This window comes from Lissotriton helveticus, chromosome 11 (assembly GCF_964261635.1).
Source record: "Lissotriton helveticus chromosome 11, aLisHel1.1, whole genome shotgun sequence".
Taxonomy (NCBI): Eukaryota; Metazoa; Chordata; class Amphibia; order Caudata; family Salamandridae; genus Lissotriton; species Lissotriton helveticus.
In genome coordinates, this window is record NC_136072.1 from 1,041,641,991 (window position 1) to 1,041,668,781 (window position 26,791).

General features: G+C 44.8%; 2 protein-coding genes across 2 annotated transcripts in view; one reads left to right on the forward strand and one right to left on the reverse strand.

Annotated features, from left to right (window-relative positions):
• ANAPC7 (anaphase promoting complex subunit 7) overlaps positions 1 to 26,791 on the forward strand; it is a 250,367-nt gene that overhangs the window by 29,298 nt on the left and 194,278 nt on the right. The window lies entirely within an intron of this gene.
• Positions 1 to 26,791, reverse strand: part of LOC144792464 (ubiquitin-conjugating enzyme E2 G1-like) — a 59,098-nt gene that overhangs the window by 23,429 nt on the left and 8,878 nt on the right. The window contains exons 2-5 of the mRNA XM_078667495.1: positions 22,052 to 22,154; positions 13,664 to 13,761; positions 10,918 to 11,096; positions 5,835 to 5,936 (exon numbers count right to left, since the gene is read on the reverse strand). Of these exons, the coding sequence (XP_078523621.1) occupies positions 5,850 to 5,936; positions 10,918 to 11,096; positions 13,664 to 13,761; positions 22,052 to 22,154 (467 nt within the window). The 3' untranslated portion in view covers positions 5,835 to 5,849. The remainder of the gene's footprint in view (positions 1 to 5,834; positions 5,937 to 10,917; positions 11,097 to 13,663; positions 13,762 to 22,051; positions 22,155 to 26,791) is intronic.

Sequence of the window (26,791 nt, forward strand, 5' to 3'; positions counted from 1 at the left end):
GAGTCCTTTGAATTACACTTGCAGTTTTAACCTGTGGAACAGTTGTATAATCCCCTCGCTGTTGCCACTTATTGTGCCCACTGACCCATCAGCTTGCAAGGCAGTTCTATACTCCTTCACATCTAATGTTGGCTCCCTAACAGCATTAGCATAATGAGAATGGAGTGATCCATAAGTCGAACAGAGTTTGGCCTTTTAGTCCTTCTGCTTTTTTCAAGAGGTAAGGTTCCTCAGCTGTTTTGTGATGGTTCCTCTTTTATACCCCGTTCCCTAGCCTCACCCAAATTCACGCACCTTTATTTGGTGGGGCAGATCGCATACTTTATTTTTGGTGGGAGCAACATATGGGCTCTATAGTTTATGGGGGCCCTGCAAGCACTTTTCTGAGGAAGGGCGAGCCTCGTTTTTACTGCATTGCACACCATGTGATGGCATTTAGTACGCCACCAGCTTCTACATGCAAGGACCTAAGCAGATGGCCTAGGTTTAAGCCATTAGAGTAGTTACTGATTAACAAGGCGACATCTGCAAAAGTGGTGAGATTTTGATCTGCCTGTGCTACCAGGAACAGCTGCATCTCTGAAGAGTAGGTAGTGTTCCATTGGGATAACATTGATACTTCTTAATATTTTCATTCATGCTGTCACCTCCTGGTGCAGATTTTGGTGTACACTTAGGTCTGTGATATATTGAACACTCAGTAGGTCACAGGACTTTAAAAGTAACTCATGGAATTATGTAAAATGCTTGACCAAGCTCAAAATGTTAACTCTACATGAAAGGTTGTGAGATGCAGGAATCCAGAGACACAATGGAGAGACGTCCAGAAAAAGGTTGCTATAATAAGCATAACTCAGAGTAATAATACTAAGTTCAGCTGAAATAGATAACATGATTACGTTCAGTAATGGGACTTATTTTATTTAAAATGTTTTTATGGCATGAACAAGACCCATGAGGGTATAAGAGCGCCGTATACTTGAGCAGTAGATATGGGGCATATAGATTAGACAACAGGGTGATCGAAAGTACAAAGGTGGGGGACATGTGTCGGAGTGTAATAAGTGTTTATTACAGAGGCTAGTTAAAGTCTTAGGAGGAGATAATTTTTAAAACGTTCTTTGAGGAGTCCTTCAAGGGCATTTTGACCAAAAAGTTTTCCATTGCCTTCATTTACCCTGAACATGTTGTTAAATAAGTTCGATGATTCTTTCAGAATTGTATGGGATAGATAGGGGAATGGATGGACGAACGAACGTACGGATGGATGGATGGATGGATGGAGACTATGGGGATAGTGTACATGGGTGAAAGGATCTGGGTGGGTGCTTGGATGGATACATGGATGGTGCTGGGTGGGAATACCTACTCCATGAGAGAAATGTATGTTACCCTACCCTAAAAGCCGGTCTGCACATATATCCTAGACTTATTTTCACTCTCGAATTACAGAGGCCAGTCATTGCTCAGCAACCAGGAGGGTCGGACCAAACATGCCTCCCATATTGGACAGAGGTCTATTGTTCCTGTCCAGGGTATAACACACCAAAGCGGTGGTGACAGTAGACAGGCTTTTGGGACCGACAGTGTGACCGGCTCTTTTTACCTGTTTCACAGAGTGTGGCCGACCAGCCCTTCTTGAGTAAACTTCTGCCATTAGGCTTATGCTCAGAACCTTGCACTGACATCTTGTGTCTGCATCGAGTGCGTACGTGTAGAGCATGTTTAGCGCATGTACAGTAGTAGAGCTCTGTGTGTAAGTTAGCCTGAGAATTGAAGCCAGTCTGATCTATTTTAGATGGCCCTGGCTTGGAATGGCACAAGACAGAGGAGTAGGACACCTTCTATAGACAGTGGAAGTGTACTGACTGCATTCCTGTGGCTGGAGGACGGTGATCCAGACACTGAAATGAGGAAAATGGAGACAAAGCTACCCTTAGAAATTTCATGAGGACTTTTGTTAGTAAGGGACTGCCGATTATTCTTTCCGGAGTGCTGCTATTTGGTAAATGAGTGGGTTAGGGAGGTGGCTGCTGTTTGTTGTGCTTGAGAAGACATTTCTGTGTCAGGCCTGCCCTTTTATCTATCCCCAATTACTCCTCGAGAGGCTACTGGCAGCCAGGTGCAGATACCTTTTGCTTAGTGTGCCTCTATTTTAGATGCTCTAAGCAGGAGTCAGCCCGAGTGCGACTTCTTGTGAGAAGCATCACTCTACACAAAAGGTCAGTCTGGACAGGAGCATGAGCAGGAAACTTGAAGTGAGAACCATGCAAACCGATTCTAAAGTTTTTGAGACAGTAAAAACAGTGTATAAAACCACTACACTTGTTCAGATTACAGGTCCTTAATAAATAAGGAAAGGGAGTGCTCCACAGAGTACGCTTAGGAATGATGTGTGACCAGAGTCTGTGCCTGCCTGCCTGACAGCCAGAGACAATCACCATGAAATTCATGCACACGTGCAAATGCACTATTTCCCTCACATCTGCTCTAACCACTTGCTCTACATTTCACTCAATATGTGTCTACGAGTAGTAGTTGTATTGCCAATGAGATGCGAGTCCAAGTTTGTCAACACTGCTGGCACTATAATTCATGGCAAACAGTAAAGAGTCAGAATCGTGGGACATTATGTTGTCTGTCACATTTTGATTCATTTGAATATTGTTTGCTAGTTTTTTTTTGTTTTAATCTTTAAATAATACCATTTCCAGATTGGTTTATATATTACATAGAAGTATTGAGCAAACAAACAAAATAACCTACTTTGACTTGCTCGTGTACTTACTTTCATTTCATTGCTTGAACTACTCAGATACGTTGTGAAATCGACCTTTTACTTTGAATTGTTGTCCTGAATGTTGATCCTTGGTCCTGAATGTTAAGAGTTACTGTGCCGAATGTGCCTCCATGCAAGGTGGTCAACCTACTACCAGGACTGAGTGATGGTCAACAAATGCAACCAGCTCTTTATATATCATGGATAGTCCTACACGTGGAAACACCTAATCAAAGTAGATAATCTTTGAAGGACAAAGGGCAGTGGCAGGGAGACGGGGGTCGGGGGTAGATTTAGTAACAAGGATAATGAAATGACCACCCACATTTGCATGGGGTGTGGATATGTGCAGTATTAGCATCAGGGTCTGCTGTTTAGGGTGACCATACTAGAGCACCAGAAACCCATGCTTCTCTGCACAATTGTAGAAAAGGTTCAGTTCTGCTGTGTTAAAGCAGATGCTACAATACAACTCTTCACATACGTCAATAAAGCATATCTGGAAGAGGAGGACCGCTATATCCTTTTCATCTCATCCTATCTCATACTACCTCAGTCACATTTTCCAGCACTGCTCATGTGCCCTCTAGGTGTATGTGTTCATATATTGAGTGTTTGCTGCCCCCCCCCTCCTTAAAGCCTCGTAAATAAAAATTAGAATGAGAGCCTTTCTCCTGTGGAAACTTTTTGATGTGGAACACCCTTTCTTCGCGTCTGTATCTTACTGGAATTTACCTGGTTTTCAGGAAGATAATATAATCTATTTACATGCTAACATATCTGTTTACATGCTTACTCATACAGCCTATCAACTTTCGGATTTACGGTTTTCGCGCCAAGATGCTTTGTTGATAAATGTGAGCTCTACAAAAAGCATCAACTTAACATGCTATGAATATATTTAACAGGCTGGAGGAATTACAAATGGCAGGGAAAGGGGGTATCATTGGATATGGCTCTCCTTTCACGCAGAGAAAGAAAAGAGCTGACAGGTCAGCAGCTTGACCTGAAGTAGAGAATTAGGCGTTTGTGCTGGGAACTTTTTGTCTGCCATCAAAGGTTTATTTTTCTTTCTCTGGGGCTTATTCGATAGTAAAAGCAATGATATGGAGTCAGGGATTCAGTTGTTTAAAGAACAGGTCGAGTCAGACATAGAAAGTCTTTGCTTACCTCGATTCACACATAGCAAAAGTCCCTTTATAAGGCTATCTAAAGGTACCCAGTGCAAACAACTCCTTTAAATTGATGAATCTGTGAAGGGTCGGTGCCTTCAATATGCCCCACATCCCAAGTAGACCAATTTCAGAGTTGCATACATAGTTGACTACCTGTTGCGATTGAGAAGACATTACTTGTATCCTATGTTTTATAGCACAAGAAAGACTAGAATACATCGGGACCTGGTCTAAGAGGTAACTTCTAAAGAACAACGGTCCCTAAGGTAACAGTAATGTTTTCGCTAGTATCTACAGAGAAGTATAAAACATGATCAGTACTCAAAGTGAGCAATACTAATGTCAAATGTATGTGCCACAATCCTCATATCAGTACAGCTCGCCAGTTTGGAATTGTTATAGTGTGTCTCTACAGTTTGTCGACAGCTTTTCGATCCACTGAAATTATTGCATCATTATCCTGACTTAATTATAATTTGTCCGAAACAGTCGTAAGTACAATCCGTAAAGGCAAACAGCAATTCAAGAGGAAAGGATGCAGGCACATCAGAATGACAGTGAGAGATGTAGATGGCTTTGTGGTTGATAAGGATCAAGGGATGAAGGCCGAGGTTAGGTGAAGACTAAGGAGTGCGAATTCCTGTATTGAATCTGTGACGTGCAACACAAGGATTGGCAGTCTGTGTGGGCCCGGCTGCACAGTGAGGAACCGTTTCGAGAGGCCCCGACCAAACGACAACAGTACGCCCATCACTCGGATCCCTTCCTCACTGTGCGACTGGACCCACATGGACTGCCACACCTTCTGATGTAAATTGCAGGTTCAATCACCTTGGTTCCTTGTCTGTGACTGAGGAATTCTATATCCCTATCGGATCCTCCTGGCTGGGCTAATCTGGATATTTGTATTCTCCTTCAAACAAATACCAGAACTCAACCTCCTTTGTCTTAATATATCTTTCCCCTTCCTCCCTGGCTCCATTTCGACTGCCAAGCCATATAAGAATATCCAGAAGAGCCCAGCAAATAACGTATATCACTTACATAAGTGTAATAAGATGATACAACAAGGCAAACCTATTTCACATGCTAGTTCATTTCAAACTACATGGACAATCATATTTTTACGGGTGTGGTGTGGTTTTACTTTTTTAGCTTATCAGGCTAAAGGAAGCATCAAAGCCTATAACCGTCAAAAATTATTTGACTGTAACACATTTAAAAAATGTGTTGATCTTTTAAAAAGACCTCATGACATAATTTGATAAACTTGAGAACTTGCACAGCACAATTCCATACAGTCCTTTCTCTAGAGGCTTTACTACAGAACAGAGACATAGGCAGTAGCTTAATATATGCAACATTTTTAATGTGGAACAGTCGCTTTGTAGCTTCAATGATTCCGAGAAGCCTTAGAATAGTTTTAACCGTAGTCAAGGTCACTTTAAACCGGACTGACAGAATTCTCCCAAAGAAGGGAAACATTATTTTGCCCTGTTTGGGCTTGACTATCAGGGTAATGTACTGTGAATGCTTTAAGAATAAGGAAGCTTAAGTGGTAGGCAAATAACACTGAATTTCAATGTTGTGCAAAGAAAAGTTATTAAAAATTGGCATTAAAGTAGAGCAATGGCTTTTGACCAACAGAACAAACATACCACTCTGCCAGTCATTAGTGTTGGCTTTCCATGCATGTAATGCCTCAGGTGTGTGATCACAGTGAGCTGGGAAATGATTACAGTTGAGCTCCTCTAGGTGCAATGGGAAGAGCAATGAGGAATTGATATTTTGTCTTTTTACAAGTGGTTGTCAGAGCAGTGGTTAAACAAAACAATGAGACCAATATCACAAAGTAAGTGGTGTGGGGTTGCAACATTTACCTGCTCGTAGAAACCTCATTCAAACGCCATCTCTTGACTTTTTCTCACACATCGAGCAACTTTTCTCCTGAATTCACCGTTGGGATCTTCTCTCCATTCTTTCTGTAAAATTGGAATGAAGAGGACGCAGCGGTTAGGAAGAAAGGAGGCTACGGTCAGATAATGGATGGCTTTGTTATGTCATCTTGTTCAAGAATGGAGTGCCAAGTTTAAAATCATACTCCCTTACAGTCAAAAGATACATCTGTAATTCGAATGACAGTATGAGTTACGATGCAGGAAGCACAGCAAGTAGACAGGAAATAATGGTAAGCAAGAGATTTTCAAAACCTTAGATTCAAATCCCACACTGATTAAAGAGAGATCGGTGAAGAGCAAACAGTGGCCTGGGGGGAGACTTATAGGAAAGTGCAACAATGTCCTTTATCCAGCAACATTCAGATTTCTTTGCATGACCTTGCTCAAAGGGATTGTTAAAGTAAGGAAACGTAACTTGTAAATCTAGCTTTCCGCCACGGGCATGGTCTTTAAATTCATAAACAGACTACCCTGAACACATTGTGTGAGATAAATTAAAAACTTTTTGAAAATATGCCTGCAGGAGGGCAACTTTTTTTTTTTTAAATGAGCTAATTGGAATTACATTCTAATACTTTAAATGTAGGTACAAATCTGCTATATTTCTGCCCCAAAAAATGTAAAATAAGCAGCTCCTTTAAGGAATATGGGAGCTCAGTTACTTCAGAATGCCTGGCAGTGTCAATGAGTCCAATACCTCCAGGTGTATTGAGTAGAAGGGTGGAAGTATATTTTCCAAAAGTCGCAATGCTTTAAATAGGCTTTTTGACAGGCAGTCTGTGGGTACATTTAGATGGCAGTAGTTCTACTGTGATATTCCATGCGATACAAGAACAGTAGGTTATGGTGAATGGTCTTCTGTGACATCTTGCATAAGAGACATAACCTGCACAGGTGTTTTCACCCTCATTCTTGTGACCAGACATAAGAATCTTGATAGCAGCATTGTTGTGCGCAGTTAGGAGAAATGCAAGCCATCTTGGTTTTGTGTGGTTTACACCTGATCTGCAGAAAGGTATTTTTGAAAAAGAGTGACCATATATTCCGTTTCAGTCTATGAAAACAACATTTCCTGTGGAGATTGTTCTAGGTACATGGGTCCAAAGTCAATTGCATTTTTTGCAGTGCAAAAAGATTGAGTTGCTGTCAGCATCTTCCGGAGAATGTTTTTGAGAACAGTCATTATGCACACACCTTGTCATTTTCAGATGCTTTTTAGCTCATTAGCCTTAGTGCCTGATGGCTCAGCACGTAAACAGCAGACACCTACAAGCCTTGGTCTAGCGAGCTAGAAACCAATACCAAATCTCACTCATCCACCATTTCCTTTATAATGACAGTTGTTTCTAATGAGCATTCCAAAACTGCCCCAACACATTTGTGAAGATTAGTTTTGAAGGAAGATATTCTGAAAGGAGACTCGCGGTCAACATATTCTTTCTTTGGCTCACCAATGGAATAACTAAGAGTTGCAGAAGATCAGCCGAAATAATCTTCTTAAACTCCTGTTCTATGACACCATTGGAGGTCTCCTGTGAAGTAATGCATTATGGTCCATAAATATACACAATGCCACAGAGCCCAAGAGAGGATATCTGTCTGGCAGTCAGAAATAGTCGTAAGTTGAATATATTTCTAGTGTATAGAAGACAGTCTTTCCTCAAAAGGATATACATCAGCTGCCCTTCTTTCTAGAGCAACAGCGGAACTAGCACGGTTGTCAACTATGTATATCTTACTTGGAGTCCCGGGTTTTGTAGAACCAGGAGTCTCAATATCTTGACACACCTTGATGCCAAAGATTGCCTTGACCAACCAGTAGTTCAACTGGATGTTTAAGTATTTTCCCTCAGAATGTCCGTCATTACTGCCATGCACTTGAAAAAAAGAGAGTACCTTTAGGTCTCTATGGCCAAATTATTGTCTTTGCCAATGTGTTTTGCTATTCGCATGGAAAGTCATGGCTGGCATTGTTGCAAAGTGTTTTTATCCCTGAAAATCCAATGCAAATCATCACCAATGCGCACTTCACAAAACATATGCACACGTGCATGGTAATGCACAGCAGCCACTTTTCTTTAACTGACACACTGTACATAAATACAATTTTAAAGAAGATGAAAAGTACATGCTTGAGTGAGCAAAAGAAAAACAAGCATTGAAAATGCAATAGGTCTCGCAATAGAAGAGTTTGACATTTTTCGTTTTGCATATGGATGAGTGGCGTTGCGTGGATGAGTGGCGTTGCGTGGGTGAGTGGCGTTGCGTGGGTGAGTGGCGTTGCGTGGGTGAGTGGCGTTGCGTGGGTGAGTGGCGTTGCGTGGGTGAGTGGCGTTGCGTGGGTGAGCGGCGTTGCGTGGGTGAGCGGCGTTGCGTGGATGAGCGGCGTTGCGTGGCTGAGCGGCGTTGCGTGGGTGAGCGGCGTTGCGTGGGTGAGCGGCGTTGCGTGGGTGAGCGGCGTTGCGTGGGTGAGCGGCGTTGCGTGGGTGAGCGGCGTTGCGTGGGTGAGTGGCGTTGCGTGTGTGAGTGGCGTTGCGTGGGTGAGTGGCGTTGCGTGGGTGAGTGGCGTTGCGTGGCTGAGTGGCGTTGCGTGGCTGAGTGGCGTTGCGTGGGTGAGTGGCGTTGCGTGGGTGAGTGGCGTTGCGTGGGTGAGTGGCGTTGCGTGGGTGAGTGGCGTTGCGTGGGTGAGTGGCGTTGCGTGGGTGAGTGGCGTTGCGTGGGTGAGTGGCGTTGCGTGGGTGAGTGGCGTTGCGTGGGTGAGTGGCGTTGCGTGGGTGAGTGGCGTTGCGTGGGTGAGTGGCGTTGCGTGGGTGAGTGGCGTTGCGTGGGTGAGTGGCGTTGCGTGGGTGAGTGGCGTTGCGTGGGTGAGTGGCGTTGCATGTGTGAGTGGCGTTGCATGTGTGAGTGGCGTTGCGTGTGTGAGTGGCGTTGCGTGTGTGTGTGGCGTTGCGTGTGTGTGTGGCGTTGCGTGTGTGTGGCGTTGCGTGTGTGTGTGGCGTTGCGTGGCTGAGTGGCGTTGCGTGGCTGAGTGGCGTTGCGTGGCTGAGTGGCGTTGCGTGGCTGAGTGGCGTTGCGTGGCTGAGTGGCGTTGCGTGGCTGAGTGGCGTTGCGTGGCTGAGTGGCGTTGCGTGGGTGAGTGGCGTTGCGTGGGTGAGTGGCGTTGCGTGGGTGAGTGGCGTTGCGTGGTTGAGTGGCGTTGCGTGTGTGAGTGGCGTTGCATGTGTGAGTGGCGTTGCATGTGTGAGTGGCGTTGCATGTGTGAGTGGCGTTGCATGTGTGAGTGGCGTTGCGTGAGTGAGTGGCGTTGCGTGAGTGAGTGGCGTTGCGTGTGTGAGTGGCGTTGCGTGTGTGAGTGGCGTTGCGTGTGTGAGTGGCGTTGCGTGTGTGAGTGGTGTTGCGTGGGTGAGTGGCGTTGCGTGGGTGAGTGGCGTTGCGTGGGTGAGTGGCGTTGCGTGGGTGAGTGGCGTTGCATGGGTGAGTGGCGTTGCGTGGGTGAGTGAATGGTTAGCTGTTGCTTATGCGACGTATAGCACTTAATACTAAAGTAGGCAGACCTCCTTAGCCTTTGTGAGAATAATAGCAAAATAAAAATAAAAACCAGATCAAGTCAAGGACGCAAACGGCACCATGCTATTGTTTATTTACTCAGATGATTTGCATAAAAATGTAACTTGTGAGCACGTTTCTCTAACTCTCCAATAATCCCATTACAACACTTTGTACAAATGAGATTGGGACTCATCCTTCCGAAGTCGAGAAAAATGTGCAACGCTGTGTTGAAGTTAATTTTTTTAATTAACAAAATGCAAATAATGTGGAGAGATTTCAAGTGATTCAGGAATGGGTGCCCTTGTAAAGAGAAAGTACGGCCGGCCTGGGCAGTGATAGGGGAGGAGGGAGGAGAAATGCGAGTCACGGCAGCAGCAGCCTTTGATGTGCCTGCCGGCCGGCCGTGAATAATTAGGGGGTGAGAAATGCGCTCGGAGGGCTGCCTTTGATGTGGTAATGCGAGGCAGGCAGGCAGGCGGCTGGTGGCATTGTGCACGCGCTTTTTAGGGCTTGCGCAAGCGCAATGACCTAAAAAGCACATGCACTTGAAGGAATCGCCAGTGGAATCGCCAGTGGATAAACACTGGATAAGCCCCTATAGAGCTTCGCCAGCTATGCGCTGAAGCGCATCAGCAGGCGAGCCCTAATGAGCTGAGGCAGAGGGAGGTGATTGGAAGAAGTGCACAGGGGAGGGAGGAGTAAAAAAAAAAATCAATAAAAAAAAAAATCACCGGGAACAGGATGGAGAGTGGGTGGAATGATAGGAGTGCTTGGGGAAGAAGAAATGAGGAGAAAGAGCAAGAAAACCAGCACTCCCATGAACCACAAAATTTAAGATCAAAGAGTCTCTTTCAAGTATGACGTGAAGTGTACAAAGACGTGAATATATATTATATATATGCATAACCACCCACTAAGGCTTTTCAGGAGCCGAAATGCGTTGATGTGTTCACATCGGAGACTAAACTGATAATAAACCACTTTTTGAGTACTGGTTCTTCTAGATGGAAATTGGCAATTTACAATGTTTGGGAAGGGAAAGCAGTCCCACTAATAGCCTGTGACGTCATTCAACATAGGGATATATATCTGGATTTTTCTATAGCCAGATTATAAACATTTGAATCTGGCAATAATTAGGGCCAAGTAGTAGTGTGTACTTTAGTAGGTGCATGACAAGCAACAACCATGATTATTCCTGCTTTTAATGGCAGTCAGGGGAGATAAGGGTGCAAAGTTGACTTTAAAGTAACTATATTTCTAATGAACTTGCTCATTAAAGAGAGGTAGTGATTACATCAGAGTGCTCAACACTCATCAATGCCAAAATTATGGTTTAAAAACAACAGGTTGTGAGTAATTACAGCTCTGGTATGGTTATACACTGCACACTTTGTAACAGTCAAACCAACGTTTAATCAACATTCAAAAAAGAAAAAAAAAACAGAACACTCACTGCAGCATCAACATTTGCTGGAGAGTCGCTGTTAGGATCTGCCAGCATAGATATAACACTGATCATGATGGTTTCCACCGTGTGGATTGGAAGCCAGCGCTCTTCAGGTTTTTCATAACCAAACTTATCCTCACCAGGCTCATGAAGGATGGAAATGCAGACATCCCCATTCTTTGCAACTAAATTAAACAAAAGCAAGGAGAAAGATTGTATGTATGTGCAACAGAAACCAAATAAAATGTACACTTGTTGATGGGATTGCACAACTATTCAAAATGTACTTAGCAAGCAAAGAAATGGTTATTAACATACAAACCCATCAGTCACGAAATATTTATTTACGTAGGATGCACAACTTATCACTTAGTGACCAAATTTTTTTAATTGAGCTACAAATGTAGGTGTCAGCTTAGCTGGGAGAAGATCATGTATACACCCCTTTAAAAAAAAAACAGGCATTGACAAAGCCAGAAGAAGTACCGCTTGACAATGTTGAGAGGGTAATGCCAATGTCCAATTTCCCATATTAAAAGATGAAAAAGTCGGTGTGATCGGAGCATGTTTTGTGACCTTGGCATCTAGAGTGTAATGATATCAGGGTATAAAATGTGTAGATTTGAAGAGTGACAGTGGGAACAAGAAGCCAACGAAGATTCAGGTAGAAAGCTTTATTCAAAAGTAGATAAATACGAAGCTGCCACAAACTATTGCTAATGGCTCCTCTCCCTCACGCTACCTTCTCCCCACTGTCCCTCTTCAAATCTACACATTCTAAATCCTGACATCATTCTATTCTAGACTTCAGATAATCAGTCAGATCAATATTTTGACAAAATCCAAGATGATCTCAAGGATATGGCATTAGTTGTCATGGAGGATGACGTGATCACAGGCATTCCTGCTAATTTTGTTAATCCTTATGTTGATGTTGTAATTGGAGATAAGACGGCGAAGTTGTTGGGTGATTGGGGGACCTAGAATAACTATGATTACTCAAAGTTATTAGAAGGGCTTTGGCCAAGAAGGGTACTTACGTTAAGTAATGAGAAGAGAATTTCAGGGAATTAGTTATGGTTAATAAAGTGTGGAAGTACAGCCAAAGTGAATGGTCGATATTGGTGGAATGCAGGAAAAGTGGTGAAGTGTAAAGATATGGCAGAGTCTAAGTCAGAGTCCGTCCACAGGCCAGACAATGAATGGTTCAGATGCTGTTACTGGGAGTAGTCTGGGTAACAGCAGGAATGAAGACAATAAGCTCTTGTATCAGTTTCCAAAACTAACTCAGTAGGGGTACTGAAACTAGTGCTCGCAGGAGTAATCGTGTCAGAAGGATACCTATTCGGTTCAGATCATTTGGAATTTTCCAAATTCTGCTGATATGTGTGTGTTTATTGTATATTGTTATTTTTGTTACAATAAGTTTTTCCCGTTTTTTGCCGGGTACATTTTGTTTTGCATTATGATTAGTGTCCTTGGATTTTGGTAGAATCACCTTTTTATGTTGGAGTTGATATTTATTGTTTTGTATGCCATTTAAGGGGGAAATTTAATATAGTGATCTGACCATGTGTTGTGACCTTGGCACCTATGGTTTAATGATGTCAGGGTTTAGAATGTGTAGATTTGAAGAGGGATAGTGGGGTAGGAAGAGTGAGGGAGGGGGGCATTTGGTGATAGTTTATGGCAGCTTCTTACTTGGATAAAGTTTACTATCTCAATCTGCCTTGGCTTTCTCATTTTAGAGACTAATACAGTCTTGTGTTGTATACTTTCAGGACAGCCGTGGCATTGTGTGACTACACCACGCATGCTACATCAGGCAACTCGACAATAATCTCAAAAGTTTAGAAAACAATATTTTCATTGCTTTCTAAATTTGGGAAATGGCTTTGTCACCCCTACTGACTTTGCTATTCTCTGTGGCGTGTAAACACCCTTGCATTAAAAAAGAAAATAGGGGCTACCACCATAGAAAGGAACAGCACTGGACAGAACAGCAGGACAGCATCCAGACATCACCACGGCCATTCGGATTATTACTCTTGCCGGGATCCCCAGGATACTTAATCTTGGTCCCTGTGCTTCCTAGTCCAGGAAGAGGACTGCAGGGAGCGGAGAGGCCTGTGGGCCTAATGAGAGGAGCTACATCTCTTGTTCTCTACCTCAGGGAACCAACACTTGCTGCTCCCCTCCTGGAGACTTGGTGCTGTGCGTCTATGTGGACCTGGACCACTCATTATGAACTAGGCTAGGCTCAAATGGCAATGTAACCACCACACTAGCTGCATATAACAGAACCACTTGGAATAGGCTGATGCAAGACAGTATACCCATCTACCTGCCAATAGTAGTAATGGAAAGCTAACGCCCTGCTGCGCGTTCACTGAGAGTACAGCCTTTCACCTACAGTAGGAAAAGTGTTTGCTACCATACTCTGTAGCCTTCTTCCATTGAAATAGCTGCCTCCCACTTGCACTGCAAATCTTCCCAAATGACTGAAAAACACTCTCCAGTGCAACATCTTGGTACATATATAAATAAATAAAGGCCGTTTTTTCTTAGAGAACTGGGAGGTCCGAGTGCATCACTATCCAAAGACTTAACCCTTCACAAACATATATTAACCTCTCAAAACACCCTCCATGTACCACTGCTGAAGTTATTGTCAAGAGTTAAGTACTCATACATCTGCTCAAGTACAGATATGTTTGAACTGACGCTGCCTACTTCTGAAAAGTTAACTTACCGTTAGGATGCCAGATTTCGGTAATGAACTTCATCTTTGGCGGTCTCAAAGGATAATCGTGAGGAAATGTAAGATGCACTTTAAAGAATCCACCCTCGCTGAAACACCAAGTTAAAGATAACAAACATGTCAATTTCATGGTCTACAGAATAGGTTTACTTTGGTTACTGGATACAATTTGTACTAAATATTCATAGAAAGTGTACATCTTCATTAAGCAATGCCACAAGAGAAGACAAGCTGTCAACAAGGGAAGCTGCAAAAAATTATTATTAGACACTAAAAAAAATAAAAAAGGCGCACAGAAAAATTAACCCTGTAGGCGAAATAAAGTGGACTTCAATTATTAGACTCTTATTGATAGATTTATTGTGGAAATCATAATATTCAGCTTTTGGTCAATAGATTTCCGAAAAAGTGCATTATGAAGACCTACATCTGTTGGGATTTTCATTTGACAACAGGTAGTGTGTAAGTCTGTAAATGCCACCAACAAAAGTATCTGTTGAGCTTTCCTAGAGACGGCTGAAGTCGTAATGTATAAGTTTCTATTACAAGCAGTTCTTTCATTTTGAAACAACCCAGAAGGTTTGTATTTAGTTATTTAGTTTAAATGATGGCTATATATGGAATGTAAGGCTATGTTAGAAAAGTGTCCATTTCATTCATGGTAAGCAGCGTCAGAGGAGAGGAGAGGCGTTAGAGAACCAGGTCTTTGTGGCCCTGTACAATACGCTTCAATCAGAGCACAGAATCCATGACCAGATGGGTGCTTTTTAGGTCGAGCCTGTCAATGCGCATGCGCATTGAGCTTGCGAGAGATATTGGGACTTAACGAGAGCTTAACCATTTGGCTGTGCCCGTGAAAAGCAAGCTCAATGCGCAAGCGCATTGACCTAAAAAGCGCGTGCACATGAAAGCCAGCCATCTGTTGCTTCCCCAGCGTGGTGTCGCCAGCAGCTTCACTTGAAAGGGAACCGCTCCGCCCCCTGCTGCATCAAAGGCTTTCATTTCGCACTTTTCACGGCCACCAGGCCGTGTCGCATTTCTCCTCCCCCTTCCCCACAGCAATGCCAAGAGCTTGTTTTTCATGCTTGTCCTCGCACTCTCCCCGCATTAGCCTCTTGACCATGTACTCAAAGTAACTCATCCAACAAACGTGTCTTTGTTTGGTCGATAAACTCACCTATTCCCATCAGAACTGTGGGGTGTATCCTACATCTGTCTTATAGATTGTATTCTTATGTTTTGCATTATATATGACCGTTTGACGCTATGGTTTGTTGAACTAAGCTTTTTGCTACTTCCTTTTCTCACTGTCATCACTCAATACAAAAGACGAGTGTGTTTTATTCTACGAACATCCAGCCAAAACCATTATAGAATGTAACTTAAATGTCCCAAGTTGGTATTTAGAAAAACGGGTTTTCATGACTTCGTGTCTCTTGCATGCTTTTTAGCTAAAGAGGGTTATAGCATCAGCCCCATGCAATTCCAGGCGAAGCCTTAGGTTCCTTTGGAGCAGCGGGTGCAGTGGCACCGGAACTCAGTGGCGCACACTGACCCCTGATTGTTGCTGTATTTTATCATTCGAGCAGGCGCTAGGTGCCCATCTCCTTCCTTGCACCAGGGCCTCTGACACCGGCTACGCTGCTGCTCAGGCGGTCTCTCCCTGCACCAGGGTACCTCTGCGTTGGACTTGGTGGAAGAGGTGTGGCGCCGCGGCCAGGGCGACTGACGCTGGAATCTGGGGACTACGGTTCGATCCCCGGCTCCGGCGGCAGGTCAGCCCAGCACCATGTGACTCTGGGCAATAGCTCGCTTAATCTTCCCGACGGCCCCCCAGCGCCTAGAGACCCTTACGGGTGATTGTGCGCTTTACAAATGTGGACTTTGCTTGCCTCTTGTGTTTTTTATGCCTCCCCCTCACCAGTCTGTGTCCCAGATTGTCTCCGAGTGTGGCTCCTCGTTCATTGAACACCCACCCCTGCTTGTCTCTCCCCTGCCCACTCTTCAGAAGTCCTTACTATGCTTATCTCTGCGGGCCTTGGTCTCATTCCTGCACAGGGGTGGAGCTATCAATTGTGCCGCAGGTGCAGTGGCACCGGGGCACGGGTGTAAGAGGAGCCCACTGTGCCCGTTATAATTTATTTTTTTGTATTACCAAACCCAGGGATGGAGGGGGGCCACCCATGCTGCTTTAAGGCGCGTGGCAGCGTAGCTGCGCCACTGGTCCTGTCATCGAGTCATCATTGGCTCTGGCTTTCCATCGTGGTGTCTGGCTGCCCTCTCTAGCTCGCTGTCACTTCTCCTCCTGGCCGTCTCTCTCCGTGATACCTATATTTCGTGTTTCTTCCTGGCCCCGTCTCTCCAGTACCTGTTCATGGTGTCTGTTTTGGCCTCTGTCTGACCTCCAACACCCGTAGTCCCTGTCTCCGCTTCCTGCCCGGTGCCGCCGCAGTGCCTGTCATTGGTTGTCTCTGTTGCTCCCTGTCTATCATTGTCTATAACTCCCCCTCCATCTTTCTCAATCCTTGACTGTCTTTGCCACTCCCCCTCCCCCCCTTGCCATTTCCATAATTAAAGAACACACTGGTTTTGTTAGTTCTACATGCTTAAGAGAGCGCACCAAACACTCACACACCTTACGATAACACTGCATTTTCAACTTAAAAGTGCCTGTGTGCAGCTCGGCGCTCGACAAGCTTGGGAGCTTTTGGTGGTTAGGTGAAGAGGGTGCTTTAATTCAAGAGCCCCCGGAACACTCCCTAAGGGAGGTGTTTGGATATTATGCCCATACATCATTGTATAACCTCAGAAGACACGAAGACAGAATCAGTGACACACACATTCATATCAATACAAATAACCTTTCAGAGTCGCCCACAACGGCTACTTATGGCTACACGGTCTTCCCAGCTCTTTCTGTGTTTTTGCAACAAATGCTCAGTTAAAAGCGCCAGAAAGATAGATTGGTAGCATAACGCTATTGTTGCAGGGATTGACGTGTTTGAGAGAGCTTATGTGCGTCTTATTGTGTGAGAGAGTGTGCGCGCGCGGCATTTTCTCCCAGAGTTCCATAGAGTTCGATGAAAATGAGTGACATGTAGCGGGGTAGCAGTGACACTTGTTTTCAAAGCGCTTTGGTTTTCGCTCGCATGGCGCCTTCCTGCCACTCGAGAATCTTCTCAAAACACGTCCCGCGGCCAATATGCTCACAAACACCCTCTTTATGTTCTTAAAAAAAGTTTCATATTTCTGTTTCACTATATAGTCAAAGGTTTCACATTTCAGTGAGTGTGCAGGGTGAGCAGAGTGTGTGTGTGTGTGTGTGTGTGTGTGTGTGTGTGCGCGCGCGCGCAGGGTGAACATAGTGTGAGTGTGTAGGGTGAGCAGTGTGTGTGAGTGTGTAGGGTGAGCAGTGTGTGTGAGTGTGTAGGGGCAGTGTGTGAGTGTGCAGGGTACGAAAACTCGAACTAAGTCCACCACACACACATAAGACCACACACACAAGACCACACACACACACAAGACCACACACACACACAAGACCACACACACACACACACAAGACCACACACACACACACAAGACCACACACACACACAAGAACACACACACACACACACAAGAACACACACACACACACAAGAACACACACTCTCACCACCACACTCACCACCACACACGCAACCACACACGCACCACCAGCCGCCAGGGCACACTTTCACCAGCCACAAACCCCACCAGCCGTCAGTTCAGGCTTCCACCAGTCACACACCACCAGACATCAGTGCACGCTTTCACCAGGCACACACAACACCAGCTGTCAGTGCATGCTTTCACCAGGCACACACACCACCAGTGCATGCTTTCACCAGGCACACACACCACCAGCCGTCAGTGCACGCTGCCACCAGGCACACACACCTCCAGCCGGCAGTGCATGCTTCCACCAGGCACACACACCACCAGTGCACGCTTCCACCAGGCACACACACCTCCAGCCGGCAGTGCATGCTTCCACCAGGCACACACACCACCAGCCATCAGTGCACAATTTCTACAGGCACACACACCACCAGCCATCAGTGCACACATCAATTGTGAACGCATCCACAATTAACTATTGTAGCAATCGCAGTATGGTGCACTTTACTTTTAAACATATTCATCTAAAGCTCAGCATGCCACCATTGCTACAATTCCAATACAACCCACATAATTCCACTACACACCACATGCATACACTCCATAACACATGGCTAAAAGACATTGCCATTTACAATGCCATTAGCTCTAACTCAAATAAATCCGAGATCTATTGCATTTCCAATGCTTGTTTGTAGTTTACCCTGAAGAGCACTAAACTATAGTGACAAATAGTATTTCACTGTAATTTCAGCCTATGAATGCAAATCAACAAATACCATCTCTGTTCTCCCGGACTCTTCAGTACAGAACAAATTCTTCAGCATCTGATAACATTCTACTCACAGCTCCCAAACGAAATGTGCCTAATACGTGTCTTTCATTACCCATTTGCCATTTCGATCAGGCATGAAGAAAGAAAATGTATCATGGTTTGCAACACCTTACTGAATAGTAAATAGATTTAAAAAAACACAGGTTTAATGATAGCTCACTTTCCCAACTGCGGGAATACCAACAACGAATGGAAATAGTGGAACTTTTGTAAACATTTGTTATACATTTCTACACATAAAACTCAAGTGGTAACAAAAGGCGTCTTATTCGACGAAGCCAAACACAGGACAGATAAAATGATAGCAGGTGGATATTTTCATATTGCTCTGGGGTTCATGAAAAGGGGGAGAGGAGCAATGGGCAAGAATCTGGGGAATATCGGTTCTGAAGCCATGTTTGATACAATTACTTATATACCAATTTTTTTAAATTATATGGTTGCAGTTCCTAATCAAGGGCAACTTGTCAATAGGGGCAAACACCAGATATATGAGCCTTTCTGAAAAGCAGATTATATGGAGAGTTTTCCTGCCACCATATAATGCAAAATATTCCACATCTGCATCGTAAAGCTACTGAAACTACCCAGTGCTTAATTTGTTAAAAAAAAAAAAAAAAGAAGTGCAGGTGCTGAGAATTTTGCCACGGAGGCCAAAGCTCACTTCTTCCTCCGGTGAGCCCCACTTTCAACACTCTCACTGCCCCAGTCTCCATCTTCTAACCTTGATCTGTTGTCTGTCCCCTAAGTCTTTGCTCCAAGAATTTATCCTCTCACCTCTTTAATTGTTTTCTATCATCTTGGTCACACCTGGTGTGCTACCTTATTCCCTGTATTTCTGATTTGCCCTCTATTATTTCTAGCCCTGCCCTTTTCCCTCTTCACTTTTATCCATGCTCTGCTCTCTCTCCCTCTCGATCTTGGCTCTTTACTATCACTCTTCTAGCAGTGATTAGCTGTGACTCCGTTTTATCATTTGTCTGCTTTTTTTCCTCTGTCCTGTCCTCTAAATTCTTTCATTATATCTTCTCTCTTCTTAATTGTCTCTTCTTCACATCATGGCTGCTTTCCCTTAGTAACTGATTGGCTCACCTTTTTCGTACTTCGCTCCGTCTTACCTCTCTCCTCTCCTGTTTCTTTCTCATCTTTACTCCTGCTCTCTCTCTCATCTATAACACTGCTGCTGCCTGTGACCCCTGTTGTCAGCCTGTACATGTCCCTGCTATTTTGAACTTGTCATTCCTAAAGAAGTGGAAGATGGCGTGTTTTACTTTCTTACCTACACTGAGTGCAAAAACAAAATGTACACCAAATGAAAATGCTTTTTTTGCATATATATTAATCAGTGCGGTATGACTGGGTTTATTGCGGAACAGAAGGCTGCTCGAGCACAGCAGGTGATGTCACTGCTAGTACTGCCTGTAATTAGTAGGTCTAGGGATAGCGACGGCATCGGCATCCACTGCTCAGCTTGCAGCACTGGCATTGTCCCCAGCCGTAATGCTGCCAATGCCGGTAAGTATGGCTTTGGGGCCTACTGGACTCACGCACGCTCAGCAATTACCATTCTGGGGTGCAGCGCACCGATTCTACAGGTGACGCCATGCCACACAAAAGTTGTGTTGGTCCACAGCCGCATCGAGCACGTTGAGGATAGCCGCAATGAAAGGCTGCAGGATATGCTACTCTGGCTACGCAGCAAGTGGAAAGTCCACACTTACTTGAGTTTATTCTTCCTCAAGAGCCCTCACTCCCAAGTTCCAAATGCGCTCTTGCAGCTTCCTTGCCTCAACTCCATCACGAGCCAGCCCCCAGCTACAATTATCCGATGGGAGGCTTAGGCTCAGGCAGTGGCAGGGTGCAGCAGACACTTATAAGGTCCCAAAGGCGAGACCTACTGGCTATGCTAATGCTTGTTTTCATAGCGCCAACTTAGCTCGAGGGCTTTAGAGCACTTTCCAATAGGACTGGAGTACGTATCTTTTTCCCCCTTGTAGGCACGGGGAGATGGAGTGGTTTGCCCTAAATCTCAGGATGTTGCCTGTTTCATGGCGGGCAGCTCTAGGCGCTAGACCACCACCCCCTCCAGATAGGATGGAAACGAAGAAGGAGAAAAGAGAAGAGATAAAGAGACCGCCGAGGGAGTGATGAAATCAATGACAGGCACTCAGTAAGTTAGGATAGTGAGAAAGAGTGAAAGTGATAGAGACAGCCAGATAGATGTTCCAACAGACACAGCTCTAGGCTGTGAAAGACGCTAAGAGGAAACTAGAGCAGAGCGTGGGTAGAGACAGTGATTGATGTTTGGGGGTGAAAAAAAATGAACTATGTCAAGAGAGCAAGGAAAGAAAGAGACAGCGAGCAATGTCAAGGGAAGTGACAACACAGAGATAGAGAAAGCGTCAAGAAAGCTTTCAGAAGATAGACGAAGACAGACAAGTGTGACAAAGCGGCTGAGAGACTGTGGTGGCTAATGAGAGACATAGGGAAGAGTAACAAAGAGAGAAGCATGCCCTGGGAATAAACCGAGCTGACGAGCAACAGAGGGCACAAGGAGTGGAAAGGGCGATGGAGGCTTAGAGAAAAGATGCAAACCAGATCTTAAGCCAGTGAGACGACATCAAACAGACGTCAGTATTGATGTGAATTGTTTTAGTATTTCCATAGCGCACTGTTACTCAGGAGCTGGTTGTCTTGGCGCTATCTTGACTAGACTGTAAGTGTAATAGGGATTTAGTTGAAATGAAGCAGAGAAAAGAACCGGTTTAAGCTGTTTCCTGAAAAATAATATCTGTGTATGTGTATAGCGCTTCACAGCCGTTTCGAAGCACTGTGGTTAGTATTGCCTGGTTTTGGCTGCGTTCAGTTTGCTGGCATATGCAGCTCTGACATAAAAAGGCTGACGTAAATCAGGATGTATGCATAAAGTAACAAATGCTGCCGTGAAGCGGGGACTCGCTTATATTAATTTGTATGCATAAAGTAACAAATTCTGCAGTGGAGCGAGTACTCGCTTATATTAATTCTTATGCATAAAGTAACAAATGCTGCCGTGGAGCGGGGACTCGCTTACATTAATTCAGCCAGAGTGACTTGGGGCGAACAACATTCGTTAGTAAGTGGGAAAATCCAGGGGAGGAGAGGAGGTAGCTTCACGGGTACACCGGTTGGTGGCAGGAGCTGTGAGTCGCAGCAATTAAAAAACAAGAGCAGAGAAATCTGGAGACCGAATAGGGCACACAGTGCTTCTTTTTTTTTAGGTATTAACATCGGCATACGTACCTCATTAACATGATCATTTGGCTAATTAGGAAAAGCTTACCGGAAGTTCGGGAGCGTCACATCGTGGGGCGGGACTTCCGCTTTTTGCAGGAAGCCCGGCTCACGGAGAGCAGCGGTGACGCAGGGCTCCCAGGCGTGAGGGAATCCCCACGTGTGGTGAGGCGGCGGAGAAAACACCAGGGGAGTGCGGAGCCTGTAGCAAAAGAGCCCGGTGAGTGGAGGGGGGATGTGTGTGTGTGTCTGTGTGCGTGAGTGGTGGGTGCGTGCGTGGCTGTGTGTGTGCGTGAGCCCGTGAGTAGGGGGGGTGCGTGTGTGCGCGTGTGTGTGTGTAGCTGTGCGTGTGTGTCTCTGTGTAAGGCGCCGGGAAACCCTTGTTGGGTAGCTGAGCGCCATACAAATGCAAAAAATAAATAAATAAATATAAATAAATACGTGTGATTTTGAAAGGCTGACTTGCTCTCTGAATGTGGGACAGGGGATGTGCACGGCGCCGTGCTGGACGCGCGCGTACAGGCGATGAAATCGCTGAGGGAAAGCGCGTGCCCATCCCCTGTCCACCATTCCCGGCAAGCCGGCAGCAATAGGTCTTTCGCTGACGCAAGACCTAAAAAGGTACTTACAACAAAGTATCCTGTGGTCCAATTACAACAACCTCCCATTTGTAAATGTCATGGTCGTCGATGAGGCCAGCAGAAAACCCCTGCACAGGGTTCTTGTTCAGTTCTGAAAAATAAATTAAAGACTATGAGTTAGGCTACTCTAAAAAAAGCATCACTGTGACTGACATATCATGATGGTTTAAGTGTCTTGAAACTTGTATTAATGGTATTTTGAAAGTACACAAGTTTTGCTGTGCTCAATGTATTGAATGTGCTATTGGATATTTACACAGCACGTACCTAGCCACTCGGGCCAACAGCAGAAGGTCTTGACAAACATGAAACAGTTTCCCAGCCACATATACACATGCTCACGTTAAGAAAGCTAGTTGAAGAGATTTAAAAACGCGAATGTGATGAAAGCCATTTGCATGTTTATGAAGGAAATAGGCCTTTCTTAGTCTAATTTGGGGGTTCTAAACCTGTGGTCTGAAAATCACGATAGTTTAGGAAATGCATTCCAACCCGCCCACTGTTTCTCATCCTATTCCTCACAAATAAGATTTAACCTTGCGTGCACAAACATATCAACAAGCAGATAGCATATCACTAAGGCACAGCTCCACCCTATATGAAGCAACAATGTAATAAGGCACTGCCCCTTTTCACATCTTGCCCATAGCCTTTAAACCCCCCAATCCACTTGGGTGGTTTGGATGGGTGCAGGACTGTGACAAGGAACAGTAGATCTCGCTCTAATGAAGATCAATGTTGTCTGGATGTGTTTGCAAGCATTTGCCATCCAGATCCAAGGGACAGCTCTTGTAATAAGGTCAGACAACCAGATTGTCAAATCTTACATCAGCAGGCTGGTGGTACCATGCCTTAATCTTTGGCACATTACCTAATGACATAGTAATAGGCACATTCTCTTTCTCTGCAGTCCTCTTACCCCCCTAGAGAGATGAAGGTTTAGATGGAAAGCCCAAGTTGGGCCTTCCCCCTCCTTAGGGGACTACTCTCACAGCTTGGAGGTCTTTCAGGAAATCAAAAGGCAGTTGGGGTCAATATGAATAGACTTTTGATTCCAAACAGAATGCTACCATACCTTCTTTTTGGTACGAGTGGGGAATGAATATATTAGTAGATTGAATGAATGACAGGAATCTTTTAACGCGCAACTTAGCCCAAGGGCATCAAGGCGCCTAAGCAGGTCATGTAATGTGTAGTCACCGGTGAAGTCCTTACAGATACACTTCCGAAATTAGCCAGGTTTTCAGTGCTTTGCGGAACAGAGCAAACAAGGGTTGCCCCAGGAGTTCGGGGGGAAGAGAGTTCCATAACCTGGGAACAACCATGGAGAAAGCTCTGCCTCCCCATTTGGTTTTTACAAACCTAGGAACCTCCAGAAGATTTTTATTAGAGGAGCGAAGGGATCGACTAGGAGAGTAGAGGTGAATAAGTGACCTGAGACCCTCAGCACCTGTACCGTAGAAGGCCCTATGGGCAAGACAAAGAATCTTAAAAGAAATCCTGGACTGAATAGGAAGCCAAGGTAGGCTTCTCCGGGCCGCTGAGGCAAGTCTGGGTAGGTTAAGAACCATCTTTGCCGCCGCGTTCTGGACCATCTGGAGACGATGGATAAGACTCCTAGTTATGCCCACTTAGAGGGCATTACAGTAGTCCAGTCTTGAGGAAACTAATGCCACAGTGGCCTGTTTCCGGGCCTCAGGAGAGAGATAGTGCGCAATCTTTCTAAGAACCCTGATAATGCCACAGCAGGTGGAGACAGTCCTACTGACCTGACGGTCAAACGGGAGTGCGGTGTCCATCAGCACCCCTAACTTCTTAGCAAACTGGCGAGGGGGAGGGCAGTCCCCGAGAGAGGCCGGCCACCAGTCATTTGACCAAATATCCTGACTGCCCCCAAAGATCAACACCTCCGTTTTCTCCCCGTTCAGTTTCAAGAAATTCATTATCATCCACTGAGACACAGCCTCCATGCAATTCCTGACATTCAGGGCAGAGTCCTTCACAGGCTGCGAGAGGGAGACCATTATTTGAGTGTCATCAGCGTATGACAGTACTTCCAGCCCAAAAGATCTAACTACCCTGGCAAGTGGGGCCACATAGATGTTATATAATGTAGGGCTCAATGAAGAGCCCTGGGGGACCCCACAATGCACAGGATTAGGGGCAGAAAGAAACTGACCCAGCTTCACTCTCTGCTCCCCTTCATTCAGAAAGGAAGCCAGGAGTCTCCGGGCAGGACCTCCGACCCCTATATCCCTGAGGCTGGTGACCAGAATAGATGGGGACAGGGTGTCAAAAGCCGCCGTCAGGTCTAACAGGACCAGAGAGTGGTATGGCCCTTATCGACCTGGGAGCGGATGTTGTTAACAACTGTCGTGAGAGCGGTCTCAGTACAAATTGGGTAATGGATTCATATTTCAATTGCCTCTTTCCTCTTCTGCAGAAGGTTGTGAATAATTACATCAGCGTATGACAGTACTTCCAGCCCAAAAGATCTAACTACCCTGGCAAGTGGGGCCACATAGATGTTATATAATGTAGGGCTCAATGAAGAGCCCTGGGGGACCCCACAATGCACAGGATTAGGGGCAGAAAGAAACTGACCCAGCTTCACTCTCTGCTCCCTTTCATTCAGAAAGGAAGCCAGGAGTCTCCGGGCAGGACCTCCGACCCCTATATCCCTGAGGCTGGTGACCAGAATAGATGGGGACAGGGTGTCAAAAGCCGCCGTCAGGTCTAACAGGACCAGAGAGTGGTATGGCCCTTATCGACCTGGGAGCGGATGTTGTTAACAACTGTCGTGAGAGCGGTCTCAGTACAAATTGGGTAATGGATTCATATTTCAAATGCCTCTTTCCTCTTCTGCAGAAGGTTGTGAATAATTAATAATAGTCAGGCCAGAACTACCTCAAGTGTTGTACCCTCTGCTCGAGTCACAGGTCATGTCGCTATGCAAGGATAAAGTCTCTGGGAAGTTGTGTCGCTGGACACGTCCTATGAGTAGGTTGTAGGCCTGTCCTCACTCCCAAGTTTTGGGCACCAGCGGAGGGGAGGGTTCTACCTTGGCAGTCTTATTAGAGGTGGGCGAGTCACTGAAAGCTAGAGCCTGAAGCCTGGTTCAGGCTCAGCTTCAGGTCCTGTTGGAAACGCAACCCTATAACAAGCTGAGGTTTCATGTGGCTTCAAACTGCCACCCTCTACCTACCCAGGATGTGGAATTACAGCCAGAGCTGCCGAATTCGGAACTGGAAAATTTGGTATGTGTCTCAGCATTGGTTCAACATCCTAAGATTCTGGGGAAATAATGAATCCCCCATGCCTATAAATAATGCATGTAACCTTGTGTAATTTTACTGGTAGTCTAGAGTGACCACCCGTCCATAATTTTCATGCACGGTCCATAAATTAGCCCTAATGTTCGTTGTCCATAGTTGATGTCTTAAAGGATGGCATTTGTCTGTAATTTTAGCCTTTCAACTAAAGGACAAAAGTTACAAAATTGAGATTTCTCAGCTGAAGTGGAAGGGAGCGAGGATCCTGCGCTGTGTTCCCAAGGGTGCGGCAGACAGCTAAAAAGAAACAAGGCTTCTTGTCAGGGTGTCTGCTGCCCCAAAAAATGCAAATATGTACAATTGATTAATGGGCAAATGTAAAGGATGCTCTGGAGACGGTTGAGACATTAATTGAGGGAGTCACTTGAAGCTGCCTGAAGACAGATATTTTCTTTTTGAGAGGTATTTTAAGGGTGTTCCAAGCCGAGTTGTGGAGTGTGTGCTTTTAATGGACAGGTATAAAAATAATTGCACTAGGTATAATCTGCACATTACTGAAATATATACTTTGGAAGCACTTTTTGTATTTAACTTTAAATTTAGATGCGTATTTAGTGCAGCTTAGATTAAATTGTGAGTAATGCACGTTTAAAATGACGACCTACACATTCAAAGTGCTTTCAGGGAAAACATAGCACTAAAAATACACCAGTTTCTTTTCGCTGCTGCTCCAAACAAGATTAAATTCTGTAGGCCTCTGACTGCAAAAAGAGGTTTCATAACATGAAATAGTGCATTTCCCACTGATTATTTTAACTTTCCTTTATTTTTCAGTTAAGGTGTGTGTTATTTTTATATGTAGTTACTTGATGGTGAACGAACAACATATATTTTGAGAATACTACCCCATTGCAATATCTGTACTTTTTTTAATGCACTGCAACCGCACAATTGAACAGCTTAGAGGTGGGTGAGCCAACAAATTAACAAGGGGAGGTAAGCCAGAGACGAGCCTAGGCTCTGGCTCTGATAAAGCCTCTGTACGTGCCGAGCCCTGATGTTTGCTATGCAAATCATATAACAAACATCACATAAAATATGATAAACTCACTTCAAATGTCAAAAGAAGTTTATTTCTTTAAAGTGAAGCATTGACTTTAATAGGTCACATTATGGTCTATTAAATCAAATGCGATAGGTTTTTGAGCAACTGGTATTCAAAACTCACGTTATTTGAAAGTGATTTCAAATGCATTAATGAAGAAAAGAGTTTGTTGGTGAAGTAAATAATGTGCCTAACATCACACAATTCAAGCAGGAAAGCAGCGATTTATCCAGGTTTTTAATTCAACTTTATAAAAATTAGCCAGGAAATGGGTATGTATTTGTCTCTATGTTAAGGCTTTGGTTTTAATTATTTGTGCATTTTTCTGCAGTTTTTACATAGCATGAACTC